The 16,142-nt window shown below is 35.1% G+C and overlaps 3 protein-coding genes across 4 annotated transcripts; 1 reads left to right on the top strand and 2 right to left on the bottom strand.

The window, feature by feature from the left end:
• Nucleotides 1–782: 782 nt before the first annotated feature.
• On the bottom strand, nucleotides 783–7,652 carry LOC128175579 (cyclic AMP-responsive element-binding protein 3-like protein 3-B). 2 transcript variants are annotated; one of them, XM_052841330.1, is made up of 6 exons: nucleotides 7,152–7,652; nucleotides 5,596–6,216; nucleotides 4,878–5,012; nucleotides 4,408–4,535; nucleotides 3,725–3,906; nucleotides 783–1,986 (listed from the first exon to the last, which is right to left on the bottom strand). In XM_052841330.1, exons 1-6 carry the CDS (start codon nucleotides 7,248–7,250, stop codon nucleotides 1,673–1,675), a joined length of 1,479 nt encoding a protein of 492 aa, XP_052697290.1. In that variant the 5' UTR covers nucleotides 7,251–7,652; the 3' UTR covers nucleotides 783–1,672. The 2 variants fall into 2 exon arrangements, with proteins under 2 accessions (XP_052697290.1, XP_052697289.1); XM_052841329.1 differs by lacking the exon at nucleotides 7,152–7,652 and adding an exon at nucleotides 6,507–6,840.
• A 1,323-nt stretch (nucleotides 7,653–8,975) lies between these two features.
• Nucleotides 8,976–12,239, bottom strand: LOC128175581 (iron-sulfur cluster co-chaperone protein HscB-like). Its single transcript, XM_052841332.1, has 2 exons — nucleotides 11,794–12,239; nucleotides 8,976–9,418 (listed from the first exon to the last, which is right to left on the bottom strand). Exons 1-2 carry the CDS (start codon nucleotides 12,229–12,231, stop codon nucleotides 9,035–9,037), a joined length of 822 nt encoding a protein of 273 aa, XP_052697292.1. The 5' UTR covers nucleotides 12,232–12,239; the 3' UTR covers nucleotides 8,976–9,034.
• A 63-nt stretch (nucleotides 12,240–12,302) lies between these two features.
• On the top strand, nucleotides 12,303–15,667 carry LOC128175582 (U6 snRNA-associated Sm-like protein LSm6). Its single transcript, XM_052841333.1, has 4 exons — nucleotides 12,303–12,347; nucleotides 14,278–14,370; nucleotides 14,758–14,871; nucleotides 15,311–15,667. Exons 2-4 carry the CDS (start codon nucleotides 14,280–14,282, stop codon nucleotides 15,343–15,345), a joined length of 240 nt encoding a protein of 79 aa, XP_052697293.1. The 5' UTR covers nucleotides 12,303–12,347; nucleotides 14,278–14,279; the 3' UTR covers nucleotides 15,346–15,667.
• The last annotated feature ends 475 nt before the right edge of the window (nucleotides 15,668–16,142 follow it).

The raw sequence follows: 16,142 nt of genomic DNA, 5'->3' as shown, positions 1-16,142 counted from the left end.
TACGAACAGCCCAGTATTTCTACAGATCGTTTCTCCTAGAGAAAGACGATCTAGGTCATTTTGACAGCTGTTCCGTGTAACCCCAACGGTTTTGTTAGTAATGTTTGCATGTGTATCGATCAAAGGAATCACATGCAGACAACAGAATTTTTCTTTGGATTTTTAATATACTCTTCACTTATTTATAAATAATTTTTGAATCATATTCCTAATATTTTAAGGGCAATAAATACGATTATTACTAGTACACGTTATATATTTTATGTAAAAACATGCAGCGAAAATGTGCTAGGGAGGTCCTAGGAACAGCCGCATTGATCTCTTAAAAATAAACATTTGAGGCAATACGCATTGTTTTGACTGGAACTAACACGTGAAATTGACATGGTTTTAAAACTTTTTACAGTTTGATGTTGTACTTTCATGATCAGTGCGAGACGAGTAGGTATTTCTGATCTGATAATTTACTGATGACGTTTGTGGTATATTGGAGAATAATGTCTGCGGCATCTCTTTGATCTCCACAATAATTGTAGTAGAATAATCAATATACAACATCTCCATTTCCAGTGTACAATGACCATAGATTTTATGAAGGGGATGTCAATTTTACTCGGTTGGCTTAGTCAATTAATCGGAGTCTTAAGTCAAGTAATAGTTGAGTACTTGTTGATTTATTTGAAACTGTGAGTCCTTTTCAAATCGAATATTGTTGACATCCCTAATTTTATGATATTAACTTTAAGAAATAATCGCATAATCTATAACTAGAAAAACAGAAGTTTAGAAAAAGATTTTATTCAGAAATCAACAAATATTTGATATTGTTCAAATACTGTATAAAAATAACACGTTCAAGTAGAGATTAAAAAAACCATTCAACAAAACTTAAACCGTCAAAAATGATACGAAGCATTCATACATGGTCTATTTCACAATGAACATGATGATTAATCTACATGTATGTAAAGATAAAAATGAGCAGATTGATTGGTCAACAAACATCCATACATCATGAATCCTGAATAACTGGTGTAAATAGACACCTATTCTCTCCATTTAAAAATTTGAATTAAAATGATTTAAATGAACTCTCAATCGATTGGACTCGGCATCATAGAGTTCTATTACAGAGATTTAAAGCAACAAAGGGACGACTTGAGGAGGGAGAGATTGTTTATACAGTACATAATATATTAATTGTTTTATCCTTAGACAGACTAATTTAACTGTCAACTCAATTGAATTGTTAGTTATATAATTGACAGTTGTAAAAGTATCTGCACAGTTCTGATAATATATTGTTTCGTCTACAGACACTCTGTACAGACTATCGTATTTATATCTTCTACATGATATATCTATTGAAATCTGGTTTTGTGTTTGCAGAGAAAAGCACAGTTTTACAGTTCAACATGAACAATCTACACAGTATAAATCCAATTGCACTCAAACTTGTTTTGTTTTGTTAAAAACACTGTAAACAGCAAGAAACTACACACATATCTGCTGACAGCAAGCATTACTGTCAACTCAAAAACATCACATATTTGCTGACAGCAAACATTACTGTCAGCTGGTGATTGGGACTAAACAGTAGTACATGTATTTACACAACAATCACATTAACGCTGGCTTGCAACCAACATCATGTTCGACGTCGACCTTTGTTTCACAGGTCCTGTCTGTGTCGATGGTCGGGAGTGTCTGAATAATCCTGAGAATCCGCCTCAACTTTAACGGGCGCAGACTGCGCCGTAACATTGTCAGTTGATAAGTTCACTGCTCGCACAGAGTCTGTGTTATCTACGTGTTTGCTGATGACATCGTCATCAATGGTCTCCACGACGACATTAGGGGGGATGGGGATGGCTGGAGTCTTAGGGGGTACTTCCCAGGGAGGTCCAGGTTTGATGGTCAGCCCATAAGGGTCAGTGTCAAGGTCATGTGCCTCATCGGGTGAGTGGAGCAGACTCCTGGATTTACCTGAAATTATTTTATATTAAGGTTTATTTGAAAATAAGCTCATACTATGAAACAGGTGTTAAGAAATTTATAAAGCATTCATTTGGGAAGTTAAAAATGGAGAAAATATTAGCATCTGATTCAAATGCAGTAGTTTTCTTCATAATTACAGGCATCAACTTTCCTTATAGAGACAGTACGGCGCATCTTATTGAAAAACCGACTTGAGAAAATTTTACGATCGGGTTCGGTATTTTTGTACTACTCATGAATGTATAAACTTTCAGAAAATTACAAAGTTCTCCATGCAATAAATATAATTATTACCTAATCAAAGGGATTTTGTTGTTTTATTACACATTAAATATTTTCGTCTATTTTGTATGTGTATTCAGATTTGCAAGTGATCTATTGAACTGCCGGTCAATAGACTGCGATCTATTGGACCGCCGGTCAATAGACTGTGATCTATTGGACCGGCAACGTATTTTAGAAAAAGTGAACTTCTATAAGATTAAAAGATAACTTTATTATGTTTATTTTACAACTGTTCTTAAAATTTATCTTCATGATATGAAAAACTTCGATCTGTAATTTATAATTGTAAACACAAAATACTAAAAACGGAATTAGGTAATAAAACAATTATTTAATGCTTGAACAGTCAATAGACCCGAATTTTTTTCCCTTGGTGCAGAGAACAGCTCAGTATGATCTATTGCCCTCGGCCGTTGGCCTCGGGCAATGGATCATACTGAGCTGTTCCCTGCACCTCGGGAAAAATATTCGGGTCTATTGACTGCTCAAGCATTAAATAATTGTATATTATTTCATTAAAATTAATAATTACGTATAACCTATCACATAAATACATCGCAACGTGTTCGGCGGTTCAGCCTTCTATACTATTACGCATGCGTATTTACTGTAAACAAAACACATGCAGGGCTCGCGAAGAATCACATGGACAGGTTTGCTAATAAAAATATGTCTTTTCTAATTCTCATAGGTAATAACTGTTCAAAGTTTTTTTAAACAACCACATTTATTATTTTGTAAGCATGTATTTCTCGTGTTTATCATAGGAGTTGCTACAACCTAAATCTATTTTTATAAATGAGGCCCCTAGAGGGGTTATTTGACATATTTATGTCTATTCATTTTAAAATGAACCTAAATTGGTAAACCATTTATAAATTATCGAGTAAGTAAGGATGTGTTTCATTTAGAGAATCGCTTTAACCTCGTTTTCCATGATGACCGTAGTGGGACGAAGATCTTGTAGTTTACAGCACGTGTCAATTACTGTCAATCAAAGTCCACGTGGTACAAATAAACGATATAAGATTATTCCGGTATGTACGGCCCTTGAATTTCCGGAAGCTCATAATTACGTTAATTAAATATGTGAAAGGGATTTTCATGTATTTCAACTATTACAATAAACGTTATTTCTTATTCCCTAACGATACAATAGGTAAATCTGAAGTTATTCACACATGTGTTTTTAGCTGTACTGTCTCTTTAATGTAGTAAAAATACACAGCTTCAATGATAAGTAAGTTTGTGAACAATTACAATAATTTTCATTGTCGCATTATTATCTCCTTAACATAGATACACAGAGATTGTTATTCAATCATTAATATCGACAGAGATTGTTATTCAATCAGTAATAATGAAACCACAGTGCAGAGTATAAAACCTTTTGTGATTGATGTAAATCACAGACTTAATAATAGCTTTACATTCCTCTTACCGGGTATGGGGATGGATTTAGGGTCGGACAGTTTGTCCTGCTTGATTCCGAAGGGGTCGATGTTGGGGGCGATCAGGAAGGCGAAGGACATGACCAGCACCACCAGGCAGGTGCTGGCCTGGGGCTTACTAGCCTTGGACAGGACCAGGGCCTGGAGCTTCTTCAGCTGCTGGACCAGGTGCCTGTAAGCAGCATTCAATCAATGCAATCATCATGTTAACAGTCATAATGGCTTATGGGGTACATTAAAGGCATTTACTTCAATTTAACTCCACATTTTTAACTTTTGTTTGTGAAGCTACATTGATAGTTCTTAAACATCTCATTGACCCTCCCAAATTGAAATGACCCTCTCTATTACTGTGGAATCATTTTTATTCGTCAATGTTCGTGGGTAGCCATCATTTTTCTGGTTTGTGGGGACGTAATTTTGTTGGTAGCAAGTCTATGATAATTTTAATAAATTTTGAACTAATGCTTGTATATACTATTGTGGGGATGTAATTCATTGGCAACGGTTACCCCAACGGTTACCCCAAAGGTTACCCCAAAAGCCAGAAAAACATTGGTCCCCCACCAACAATGATGATTCCAAAGTTACTCAGTAAATGACCCCTCCCTACCTAACTTTTATTAATAAAATAAAATCATCCCACTAAACCCATTCAACAAGATTCCCTTACGTATTTTGTTTCTCTAGGCCGTCCACTTTCTTTTTGAGCTGGCTGTTCTCTGTTGTTGACATTTTGACCCGTTTCTCCAGTCCCTCCACGTAATCCATCTTTCTCTTACGGCTCTCTTTGGCCGACGCCTGAAACAATAAAACTCACGTTACCAAATATCACCACAACTCTCTTTGGCTGACGCCTGAAACAATAAAACTCACGTAACCAAATATCTCTATACACAACTCCCTATTTACTTTAATACTGTGTCTTCATTGATCAATCATTCCTAAGAATTAAAGTAAATGACATGCACAAAATAGGACTTTATGTGTTTTTAATTTATCATTTATCACTTGCTACAAAATGTCTTACATTCATGTCAATAAGCTGTCTAATAATTTTTACTATAAATGTGCAATATCAACCCAAATATCAATGAAACTATTCCCACAGCACGAATTATAATTTGACAACGACCTACTGACCTTGTTTCTGATTTTGCGGCGGACGGCTTTCAGGACCCTCTCCTCCTCCTTGGTAAGTGGCATGTTGGTCGGTAGTGTGACCCCCTCCCGGGCCAACAATTCCTGCTCTTCCTCGGTTAGCTGCAGCTCTGGGAACTACAGGAAATGAACGAGTATTAAACTATATGAACTACAGAAATACAAGAGTATTCAGCCAGGGTCTTAATCATTAAATCTAACAGCTACTGTTGGATTGGTCAAAATACATTGTATTAAAGCATCCATTGTGTATCCACAATGTTTGTGTAAGTGGATCAACATTATAGATCCTTGGTTTGCGACAGTGAATAACGTTATTATCAATAACTACAGCCAGAGGTTGGGCTGAGGAAGAGAATGGCTAGCTTGTTTTTTTATCCAACACCTATGGCCTCAAAGTTTGTATTTCTCTGTGGTGAAGTTTTTTTCATTCTTGTTTTACATAAAACCTACCAGTCACAATTACAACAATGCCAACAACATCAAAAACAAAATATGCTGCACAAATTTTGAGCACAAAAGCTCATGAAAACTAAAAATTGTCATGTTTTCAATATATCAAGCATAAAACATAGATTTTTTTTCAGAATCTAGCTATTATAAAGAAGTACAGTGTAGTACACAGACCACCTGTGGTCCTTCACAGATTGCCAGCTACAGGTAACAGTTGTGGGAGACATGACTGTAACACACTGCCTACCTTTGATGATGAGGTGACACTGGATACATCCTTCATTGTGAACGGCAGAGTATCGCTCTTGCTGGAGCACACTTTGATGATTTTGGTTGACTTTATGGAGCTGCCGGAGGGAGTCTGAGAAGAGCTGCTAATTGTCTCCACCATGAGATCAGAGTCCATCACATTGATTGTCACATCAGAGTCCTTGGTCCCATCTCCAAAGGACAGAAAGTCTGTGTCTCCTAGAAAAGCACCAGTGTCAATGGTGCTCATGTCAAAGTTTTTAAAGTCAAAGTTTTCAAAAGTAATTGGGGTTGTATCACTGAGGCCTTCATTTGGCGAATTGATTTGAAAGTCCATGTCGAGATTTGATTGGCTGCGAGGGGACCCAGACAGGGAACTCTCCCTGGGGCTACTCTGGGGGGGATCCTCACTCATGCTGTGGGGGGAGTAAGCTCCTGTACTGGATATCCCACTGTCACTAGCAGCACTGGGAGATTTCTGAGCAAAGTAGTCATGATCGTGCACTACATCTTGTGATTTGGTATTTAGCTGCTCTTGATCGTCAAAGAATGAGTGGATGTCAGCGTCAATGAGGGCATTCTCCAAGAGATCAGTCTCGGGCAAAAGTCCGAGGTCAGACTACAACAGATAAAATCATTACATTAAGTATAATTCTTTGTTATTAATAACAGCCAACATTTTTTATATCCCTTCAATGTATTATATTATATGCAGACAGGTATTTCACAATGTAATCATCTTCCTTATCTTATATATATTGCACAAGTCTTAGAGGAACCTAATATTAAAAAGATGCAAGACAAAACTGTATCTACAACTTTCCAACAGCTGTAGAAGATTGACCTTTTTTATCAATGTCATTGACACATGTATGCGACATCAATCCCTACAGATTCATTTAGACTTACTAAGATGTCATCGCTAACATCCCAGTCTCCCTTTATAGGATTGTTTTCTTGATCACTTTCATACATTGACCAGTTTTCATCACTGTCACTGGACGACATAAGAGCATTCAGATTCTGCCCTGTCATTTCACTATCACTATCCTCGACTGTATTCATATTATCACAAGCCTTCAATTCACCAAAAGGAGCAAGTTTTTGTCCCTTAAAAAGTTCTGTTAAAAAATTTTCAAAGCCATCGCTTTCATTTTCCTGATTGATTTGTATGTCAGCAAGGCACGTAGCAAGTAGAGCCATGTCACCAGGATGGCAGCTTGTTGTGAACTGACTGGCTGACAGCATGTGCATGACTCATAACCTATATCAGTCTGATGTGTGTGTTTACTATTGGCTATGATAATAGAGGATGATGCAAGAGACTCTCTTATGAATGTCAAGTTTCGTTTGTTGATATTTCTTTGCTATTTGCCAACAATTCTAAGACTATGATACATGCCGCAAGTGTATGACTGCACGGTATAGATGCAAGTTTAATCCCCAATTAGCACTATAATGCAAATGTTATACATGGTTTTACTTGAGCAGTTGAGAATAACTCTTGGTTAGTTAACAAAATGTGACAATTAATTGAATAACGTGATAACTTACGAAATCGAGGGTCTGTATGTCTGGCAGTTCGCTCTTCAGGATTCCTGCAGATTTGTCAAAGAGCAGATCTAACACATCGGGGTCACTTTCGACAGCCATGTTTGTTGACACCTCGTTTTCTATTTTTACTCATGAACACGTCGATTTTTTAGACGTGTAGACTTGTTCGTCAGTTCCAGCCACGTCACCCGAGAAATCCACAACAAAACAAAGGCACGTGTCTGTCCGTCCCTTGGCTCGGCATTAACCACTGCGCTGTTTGTTTATTTCTGTTTACAATGTCGTCACCCGGACTTCCCAATTTTCTTACTTCCAGCGGAAAAAAATCAAATAGTCTATCGACAGCACACAAACAAACACTCAGATATTGCACAGTAAGGTGAAATTCTTTCAAAATAATGCAAAATAAGAGAAAATTTAAAAATAGTCCTAAGTTTTCGTCATTGAGTCGATGCTAAAAATAAATACTTACAACGCCTCCAAAATGACGTGGAGCCGGAAGTTACTTACAGAGATATCACTAAAGAACGAAAAATAGGATGAAATACGTGTAGAACCTTGCCACGATTATTGACAATATTTTGTAAAAACATAGATATCAAATTTAGACGTGTATTATTTTCTTTTCTTAGTATTAATTACGGAGTACATTTCCGTTTTACATATTTATGTTACCACTGGTTACCAGACCTTGACTGAAAATAGGCTAGGGTTATGCAGTATCATTTTTAAAAAATAAAATTTTAAACATTAAGAACCTGGGGTTCAGTAAAATGTACTGAGATGTTCTCTTTAAAGTAACCAAAAACTGAAAAATTATTTATTTTACGTTGTAATTTTTTCTTTTTCTGACCTTGACCTTCCCAACGACCTTAAATTTTCTTCTCCTTATTCTGCATATTGATTTTTGCTTTTGAAACAGTGAGAATTTTCATTTTGAACCAATGTCCACAAATTTGAAATTTTGCATCAAAAAGTTATCCCTATCTCACTATTGTTTGCATTTTTATATTGCATTCATGTAGTTCTTTATTAATCAAATTTCAAAAAAGGACATGGTAAGAGCATGCAATTAAAACTGTGTTATAATTTTTTACCTTGACTTTACTTCAATCACTTTGTGACATTTATCTCTGATTCATAGACACAAATAAAGATATTTTTATCAAACATTGAAGGACACCTTGTAAGAACAATGAAACTGTGACCTAATTTGTTGACCCAGACTCTCGATCTTTCTCTTTAGTTTGCATTTAGCTCAGTTTTAATAAAACTGTTCAAAAAGTATTTATGAAATTTAAACAAAGGTTGACATTTTTTTTTACAACTAAAGTAAATTGTTTAAATACATTTAAGTAATATATAATTAGGTTCCTCTACATGTATGTAATCAAAATGCACAGACACGACATTATCTATTTTTCTCATAATAAACTGCATTAAGTAAGCAGTTACTGTAGATTGATTCATTGATGGTGTGAATACTGATGATCTGATTTACTCTGAACTTGGTGAACTCTGACTGAAAGGTATTAATGAATACATGAAACATTTGCCAAAGTGAGATTAAGTTTACCATCAGGAAAAACAACAAGAACTAGTTGTGGTTGCTATACCATGTTTTTGTTTATCAATGATGGATTTTTCAATATAGCTGAAATGTTATCACCATCTTGCATAGTCATATGATTATTCATCCAGCTGAACATGTGAAATATACCAAAAAATTCTAGTGCTGATCGTTGTTCCAGTGTGAGGAGTTTTGTGTCTAAACAATTCAGCATCATCTAACCTTCCTCTCACAACATCATCACAACAAAATACTGTATAGAGTAACATTTTAATATCACGTGCCACAAATTACTACAAAATACTGACAAAGTCTATTGAGCACCGAAATGCTTCTGATAAATACCAATTATTTTATCATTAATATTGTTGAAATACTTCAACCGAATTGTCCACTCCTTGGCTTTCTCAATATTATTGTTACTGAAAGCTTTGGATATTTCGGACACACAGTTTTTGATGTTGAGGTCGTTGGACATTTGGATTGGTTGGAGAGCATCAGGCGTGTCAGCGTCCATTATATCCTCATTGACCTCCATGATTTCCATTAGGAATGCTTGGTCCACATCGCTGTTGTCCTCCTCTATCGGGATGCCCTGCCTCTCCAAGAGGTACTGGGCCCGGGGGAGGGGCTTCAGGAGAGTGAAGTATGCCTTGTTAACACAGGATGACTGCTCCTCCGCTATCTGCTTTTCTTTCTGTAAAATAATAAATTTTGGATAATAGGCAAGAACAAAGCTATCACATGTGCATGTCTATTATCTTTTTAACTTGAATACCGGTAAATATTGATCTCTTCATTTTAGCACAAGTATCTTTAAGTTTTCTTAGTAACAATGGGCTTGAATTAGATTGAAAAAAAATATTTTTCCAATTCTTTCTTTAATAAAAGTTTATTATTTACAAAAGATGGAATACAAGGATGCAGCCAAACAAATTCTTGACCAAGTCATACATCTACATTAACAATAAAATGTTTTCAACGTTAGAGGAGGTCCTATGGATCTATGTATGAGTAATGTACTGCAGTACACACATATATAGACATCGTATCAGTAATGTACTGCAGTACACACATGTATAGACACTTTATCAGTAATGTACTACAGTACACACATATATAGACATCTTATCAGTAATGCACTGCAGTACACACATATATATTTGCATTTCCATTGTTCTTTCCCACTGTAAGCCCACACGGAGGAGCTGCAATTATTTCTCTATAATTGCAATTGCTCTGTCAGTATACTATGACGTCATAAAGGTGTAACGTTACATATACTTTTCCATGACGTTATAGATTTAAACCACTATACGATACATCATGTGTTTTTCTCCAACTCCATTAAAATTGACGTATTTACATGTAATATTAAAACATGTTTTTGATAACTTTTTAAAGGATCGAATTACTGTTATAACATATCATTGATTCTGTAAACAAATCTATGTGAATTAAAAAGATACATTACAGTCTGAATGTTTACTTTTGATGTAATAGCTAAATGTCAAGGTCTAGGCTAATACAGGGTATTTGCGAGTGGTAAAATGCAAATATAAGTAATAAACAACAATTATTTAGTGAACATGGCGTTATGAATAGCAACTGCTCTGCTGGCATATTTTCCATGATGCGCTAGCGCGCAACATGGAATATGCCAACAGAGCAATTGCTATTCATAACGCCATGTTCCTTAAATAACGTCGTTTATTTCTTAAATAGACACTGTATCAGTAATGTACTGCAGTACACACATGTATAGACACTGCATCAGTAATGTACTGCAGTACACACATGTATAGACACTGTATCAGTAATATACTGCAGTACACACATGTATAGACACTGTATCAGTAATGTACTGCAATACACACAAGTATAGATCTAGACATCGTATCAGTAATGTACTGCAGTAGACACATAAATAGACATCATATCAGTAATGTACTGCAGTACACACATGTATAGACACTTTATCAGTAATGTACTGCAGTACACACATGTATAGATCTAGACACTGCATCAGTAATGTACGGCAGTACACACATATATAGACATTGTATCAGTAATGTACTGCAGTAGACACATATATAGACACTGTATCAGTAATGTACTGCAGTAGACACATAAATAGACACTGTATCAGTAATGTACTGCAGTACACACATATATAGACATCATATCAGTAATGCACTGCAGTACACACATATATAGACACTGTATCAGTAATGTACTGCAGTACACACATGTATAGACACTGTATCAGTAATGTACTGCAGTACACTCATGTATAGACACTGTATCAGTAATGTACTGCAGTACACACATGTATAGACATCGTATCAGTAATGCACTGCAGTAGACACATATATGGACATCGTATCAGTAATGTACTGCAGTAGACACATAAATAGACACTGTATCAGTAATGTACTGCAGTACACACATGTATAGACACTGTATCAGTAATGTACTGCAGTACACACATGTATAGATTTAGACATCGTATCAGTAATGTACTGCAGTAGACACATATATAGACATTGTATCAGTAATGTACTGCAGTAGACACATATATAGACACTGTATCAGTAATGTACTGCAGTACACACAAGTATAGATCTAGACATCGTATCAGTAATGTACTGCAGTAGACACATATATAGATCTAGACACTGCATCAGTAATGTACTGCAGTACACACATGTATAGACACTGCATCAGTAATGTACGGCAGTACACACATGTATAGACACTGTATCAGTAATGTACTGCAGTACACACATGTATAGACACTGTATCAGTAATGCACTGCAGTAGACACATATATGAACATCGTGTCAGTAATGTACTGCAGTAGACACATAAATAGACACTGTATCAGTAATGTACTGCAGTACACACATGTATAGACATTGTATCAGTAATGTACTGCAGTACACACATTTATACTCATTGTATCAGTAATGTACTGCAGTACACACATGTATAGACATCGTATCAGTAATGTACTGCAGTACACACATTTATAGACATTGTATCAGTAATGTACTGCAGTAGATGGCTTACCTCACTCTTCAGTGTGTACTTGTCTGGATGGAGCTGTCGCTGGAGATCTCTGTACTTCTGTGTCAGTGAGGTGACGTCGATGTCAAAGGACTCTGGGATACCCATCAACTCAAAGAAGGTCAGGCCCTTTATATCCTGCACCACGCCACACTTACAAAAGAACAGTTCCTCATTGTTGTCCACTTTATTCCCACACTTCCAACACGTTCTCTCCGAAATAGTTGAATATTGTCTTCTGTTGACATTTGTTTGAGGTAAAGTGAAAGTTCGCTGATTGTAGAAACAGAAAGTAGAATCAGCTCGTTTAACACTGATTCCCGCAGATAATCGATTCCTTAAACATTCTCTATGGTTTGAATGAATTTCATTCATCACCGATGGTAATTTACTGCGAAGATTTGCAGCAAGACGTGAACAGTTTCTGAAGGGCGCAGCCATCTTTACTTTTTCGGTACTTCTTTAGAATTTCTATTTAATTGTTAGAGTAAATGTCCAAGGCATACCGAAAGTACTTTCGAAATCGCAACGAAACGAAACGAGCGTGCCACAACCAGGTAAATAATTCATTAAATTACCAACTAAAAATCATTTTTAAAAGTATTTTTTGGTATTTTCAAACTATGGATGAATTTACAAACATGACTGAGTGATAAAAACCGAAGTCGTTGCCTTTTCTTCCTATTTGTTATGACCATGAACAGGGACGTAGATGTATATACATGTAGTTAGTTATAGTATATACGTCCCTGCTATGAAGACCCATGTAATATTAACGGTTAAAAAATAAATTTTTTAAAAAATGTTGAAAGATGTATATATGACTTTATAAAATGCATGCTTTGAGTGAGCTATGATCCAAAAGATTTTATTTTCAAGATTGTAAAGAATTCATTGTCTGTTGTGTTTACTCCCTTTATCACATAAACAAGTAAGCAGTGGTGAGAGGAGGTACATATAAATATGATTTCAGCTAATTTATTTTTTATCATGCTGTATTATGCATCCTTTAATAAAGCTGGGTTGAAAGTTGTTCTCGCACTCACAGACACCTGAGGTTATATACTTTTTTCATAATAAAAAACTAGATTTTGACCCATGCGTGCACGGGTTGACATTGCATGTCGGGCATTTATGAAATGTATACATTGACACACCATATTGTTGACATTTACATAACAAAGGTATAACTTCAATAATGCTACATTGCATTAATTTCACAACACTTTCCTTGGCTAGAACAATCTAAGCGTGTCTCGGGAAAGGCCCTCACCACAGTTAAAACGCCTCCCATATACCCGTAATGTAACAGAAAATTGAAGTTGCATTGAAAATAACAGTCAATTAAATTAATCATAATAAACCTTTCTGAGACTGTAAATACCTCTCATCTAAAATTTTAATCCTTATAATGAAAGAATTCAACACTTTTTTTACCAACATACACATATTTTCTTTGCTAAAGAGACAAGTGCAAGATTATAAAATACGAAAAATCCAGTCGATTTCCAGGGATTTCTTGAGGAATTTTCGTTGATTATTAATAAGCAAAGCTTAACTGATAAAAAATAAAAACAAATTGGTAATCTTCAAGTACCAATGTTGTTAAAAATATATAAAACAAAAGACAGTATTCTTCTGATATATCGGTATTAAAGCCCAAAAATTCGAGTCTATTATTTTAATGTAGTTTAGATACCATATACCCTTGTAGTTTAGATACCATATACCCTTGTAGTATAGATATATGCCCTCGTAGTATAGATATATACCCTGGTAGTATAGATATATGCCCTCGTAGTATAGATATATACCCTCTATATACTTAATTCACCCCTTCACAGTAACCCCAGTACTTCTTTTTGCAGGGCAAAATAACATAGTTTTGTGAAATATACAGTAACATCAATTGTTTCATTTATATACGTCATTTAATTATCTACCTACTAAAACTTGACAAAGTATATCAATATGCCCAGCAAGTGAACAGTACAGAAGACATCATGAAGGGGTCTATAATACACAAGGTACACATCGCTGCCATCTTGGATTTATTTAAAACTGTGTCATCAACTGGAATTTTGCTTAAAACTTATCAGTAAAATTGTTTTGCGACCCTCTTGGTCTTCCAATCGGTCCTTCAACACTTAGTCCAGTCAGTTAATTAACTTTTTTGATCAATTGTTCTTAAACTTTCAACATGTGAATTTTCAAGGAAAATGTCATCCCCTGAAGTTCTGCTGAGTCAATGATAACTTGGCATGTTTTTGTCAATTTACATTGATAAAGGACTTAGAAATGACAATGATACTTACTGTAATAGATGTTTATGTATAAATTATAAGGGAGCACTAGATTAAAAGCCTTTAAAGTTTTTTTTGAGTCATGTTTCAGACATAAGACAACAAAGACATGTCTCAGTTAGGGCATTTGCTAATTAAAGAAATTAAGTTAATTTTATTTTCTTTGCCTATTTCTCTTTTTAAGCCATGAGTAGAAAACAGACACCTAGCGAGTTTTTGAAGCAAATCATTGGACGCCCAGTGGTGGTCAAATTGAACTCTGGGGTCGATTACAGAGGTATGTATACTACTTACTGAGAACACTAAATCTCAGAACATAAACAGATGTAACACCAGGTATAAACCTGCTTTTTCTGGCACTGCTGCATCAGGTCAAATGAAAAGGTGAATAACTCAAGTTTTATAATTTAGTGAAAGTATAAAAATTGAGTTATATCCCTTTTCAAATCTAGTAAGAAAATTCCAAATTAATTTTACATTGCAAAATGATTACCCTTATCATTATGTAACACTATTTGAGCAAATGGTTTTATTCCGGCATAACAGCAAAGACTGGGTCAAGAGGTCACAGTAGCACATGAATAATCTGGGTTACTTTGGGCTTTATGGTATTTATTTCCTGATTAAATCTGGCCCTATATGTTTGATATGAATCTTTGTCCAGGTGTACTGGCTTGTCTAGACGGCTACATGAACATTGCCTTGGAACAGACTGAGGAGTACGTCAACGGACAGTTAAAGAACAAATATGGCGACGCATTCATCAGGGGCAATAATGGTAAGGCGTGTGATAATATCTATAAGTCACTTTATTCACCAGCATTGATATTATACACACTGTATCACAGTACATCATTTTATACTCAATTTAATATGCATTTATTTTAAAACTACATGTAGGCTATATCCATTGTTCACTTTTTAGCTCACCTGAGTCACTTAGGTGACTTGATGCTATGGCACATTAAGCGTTTTCTGTTTCTTCTCAAAAACTACCAATCATTCAGATTAAGTATATAGAATATTTGTTTTCTTCTTTCCTGGGCATCCAGCAAACAATTTTTAAAAACTGTAATTGGCAAAGAGCTTCTGACATGATTATGAAATACATGTACAACATTTTAGATCTTTTGTATTTAGTTACCGTAGTTAGTTACCGCAATCTTGATATGGGATTTTACTGCCTTATATTATACAGATAATGTTTTGTTCTTTAGTTCTGTACATCAGCACACAGAAGAGAAGAGCATGAAGAAGAGCGTGTGTGTTCCTCATCATCCAGACTTGTTGTGAATGTAATGACTGGACAGTGATCCAAATGTTGTAATGTCTGCCGTCTGAGTGTACATCCAGTGAACGAGACATTTTTTTAAAGTCATTAAATCGTTTTTAGTTCAGCAGCCCTTGTTCATTACAATTATACCTTTTCCCATCTTTTGCCTTTTTGTATTGGTTTTATAAAGTAAACAACCCAATATTTATATAAAATACGGAAAATGGAAGAATTTTGTTAGTATTGTTCTTTATACAACAGAAACATTGATTTACTACATTAAATTTTATAGTAAAAGATATACTTGTTCTTAGTGTTAATTTAACAATTTTGTCATAATTCCTAAAATCACAAAGCTGCTTTTTAAAGATTTTAAAATTTAACAATTAACTATTTATATGGAAAAGAAACATAAACATACAGAAATATAAAAAGTGTGTGAAATATTTTGGCGTGAAAGCTCAGATTTTGAGATTGTTGTGTAGGCATGGGCCTCTGGTCAGTAACAAGGAACATAATGTAGGTCAGGGAGCGAGTAACACGTTCAGGTGACCAACCTGACCAAAGGGCCTTATAGCTAACACTGCTTATGTCAGAAACAATGCTATTTATTTCTGATAATGCTTAACAATTAATGGCTTGATTGATTAAAATATTCATTAATTTGTGTACATGTATAATGGCAATTGTACACGAAAAGCCATATCCCCACAAAACTAAACAAAAATGGAAATTTTATTCAAATACGCAGCAAAATTTAGTGACAATGAAAATCT

Source organism: Crassostrea angulata, chromosome 3, assembly GCF_025612915.1.
Source record: "Crassostrea angulata isolate pt1a10 chromosome 3, ASM2561291v2, whole genome shotgun sequence".
Lineage (NCBI taxonomy): Eukaryota > Metazoa > Mollusca > Bivalvia > Ostreida > Ostreidae > Magallana > Magallana angulata.
This window is presented reverse-complemented; position numbering and strand designations above follow the sequence as displayed.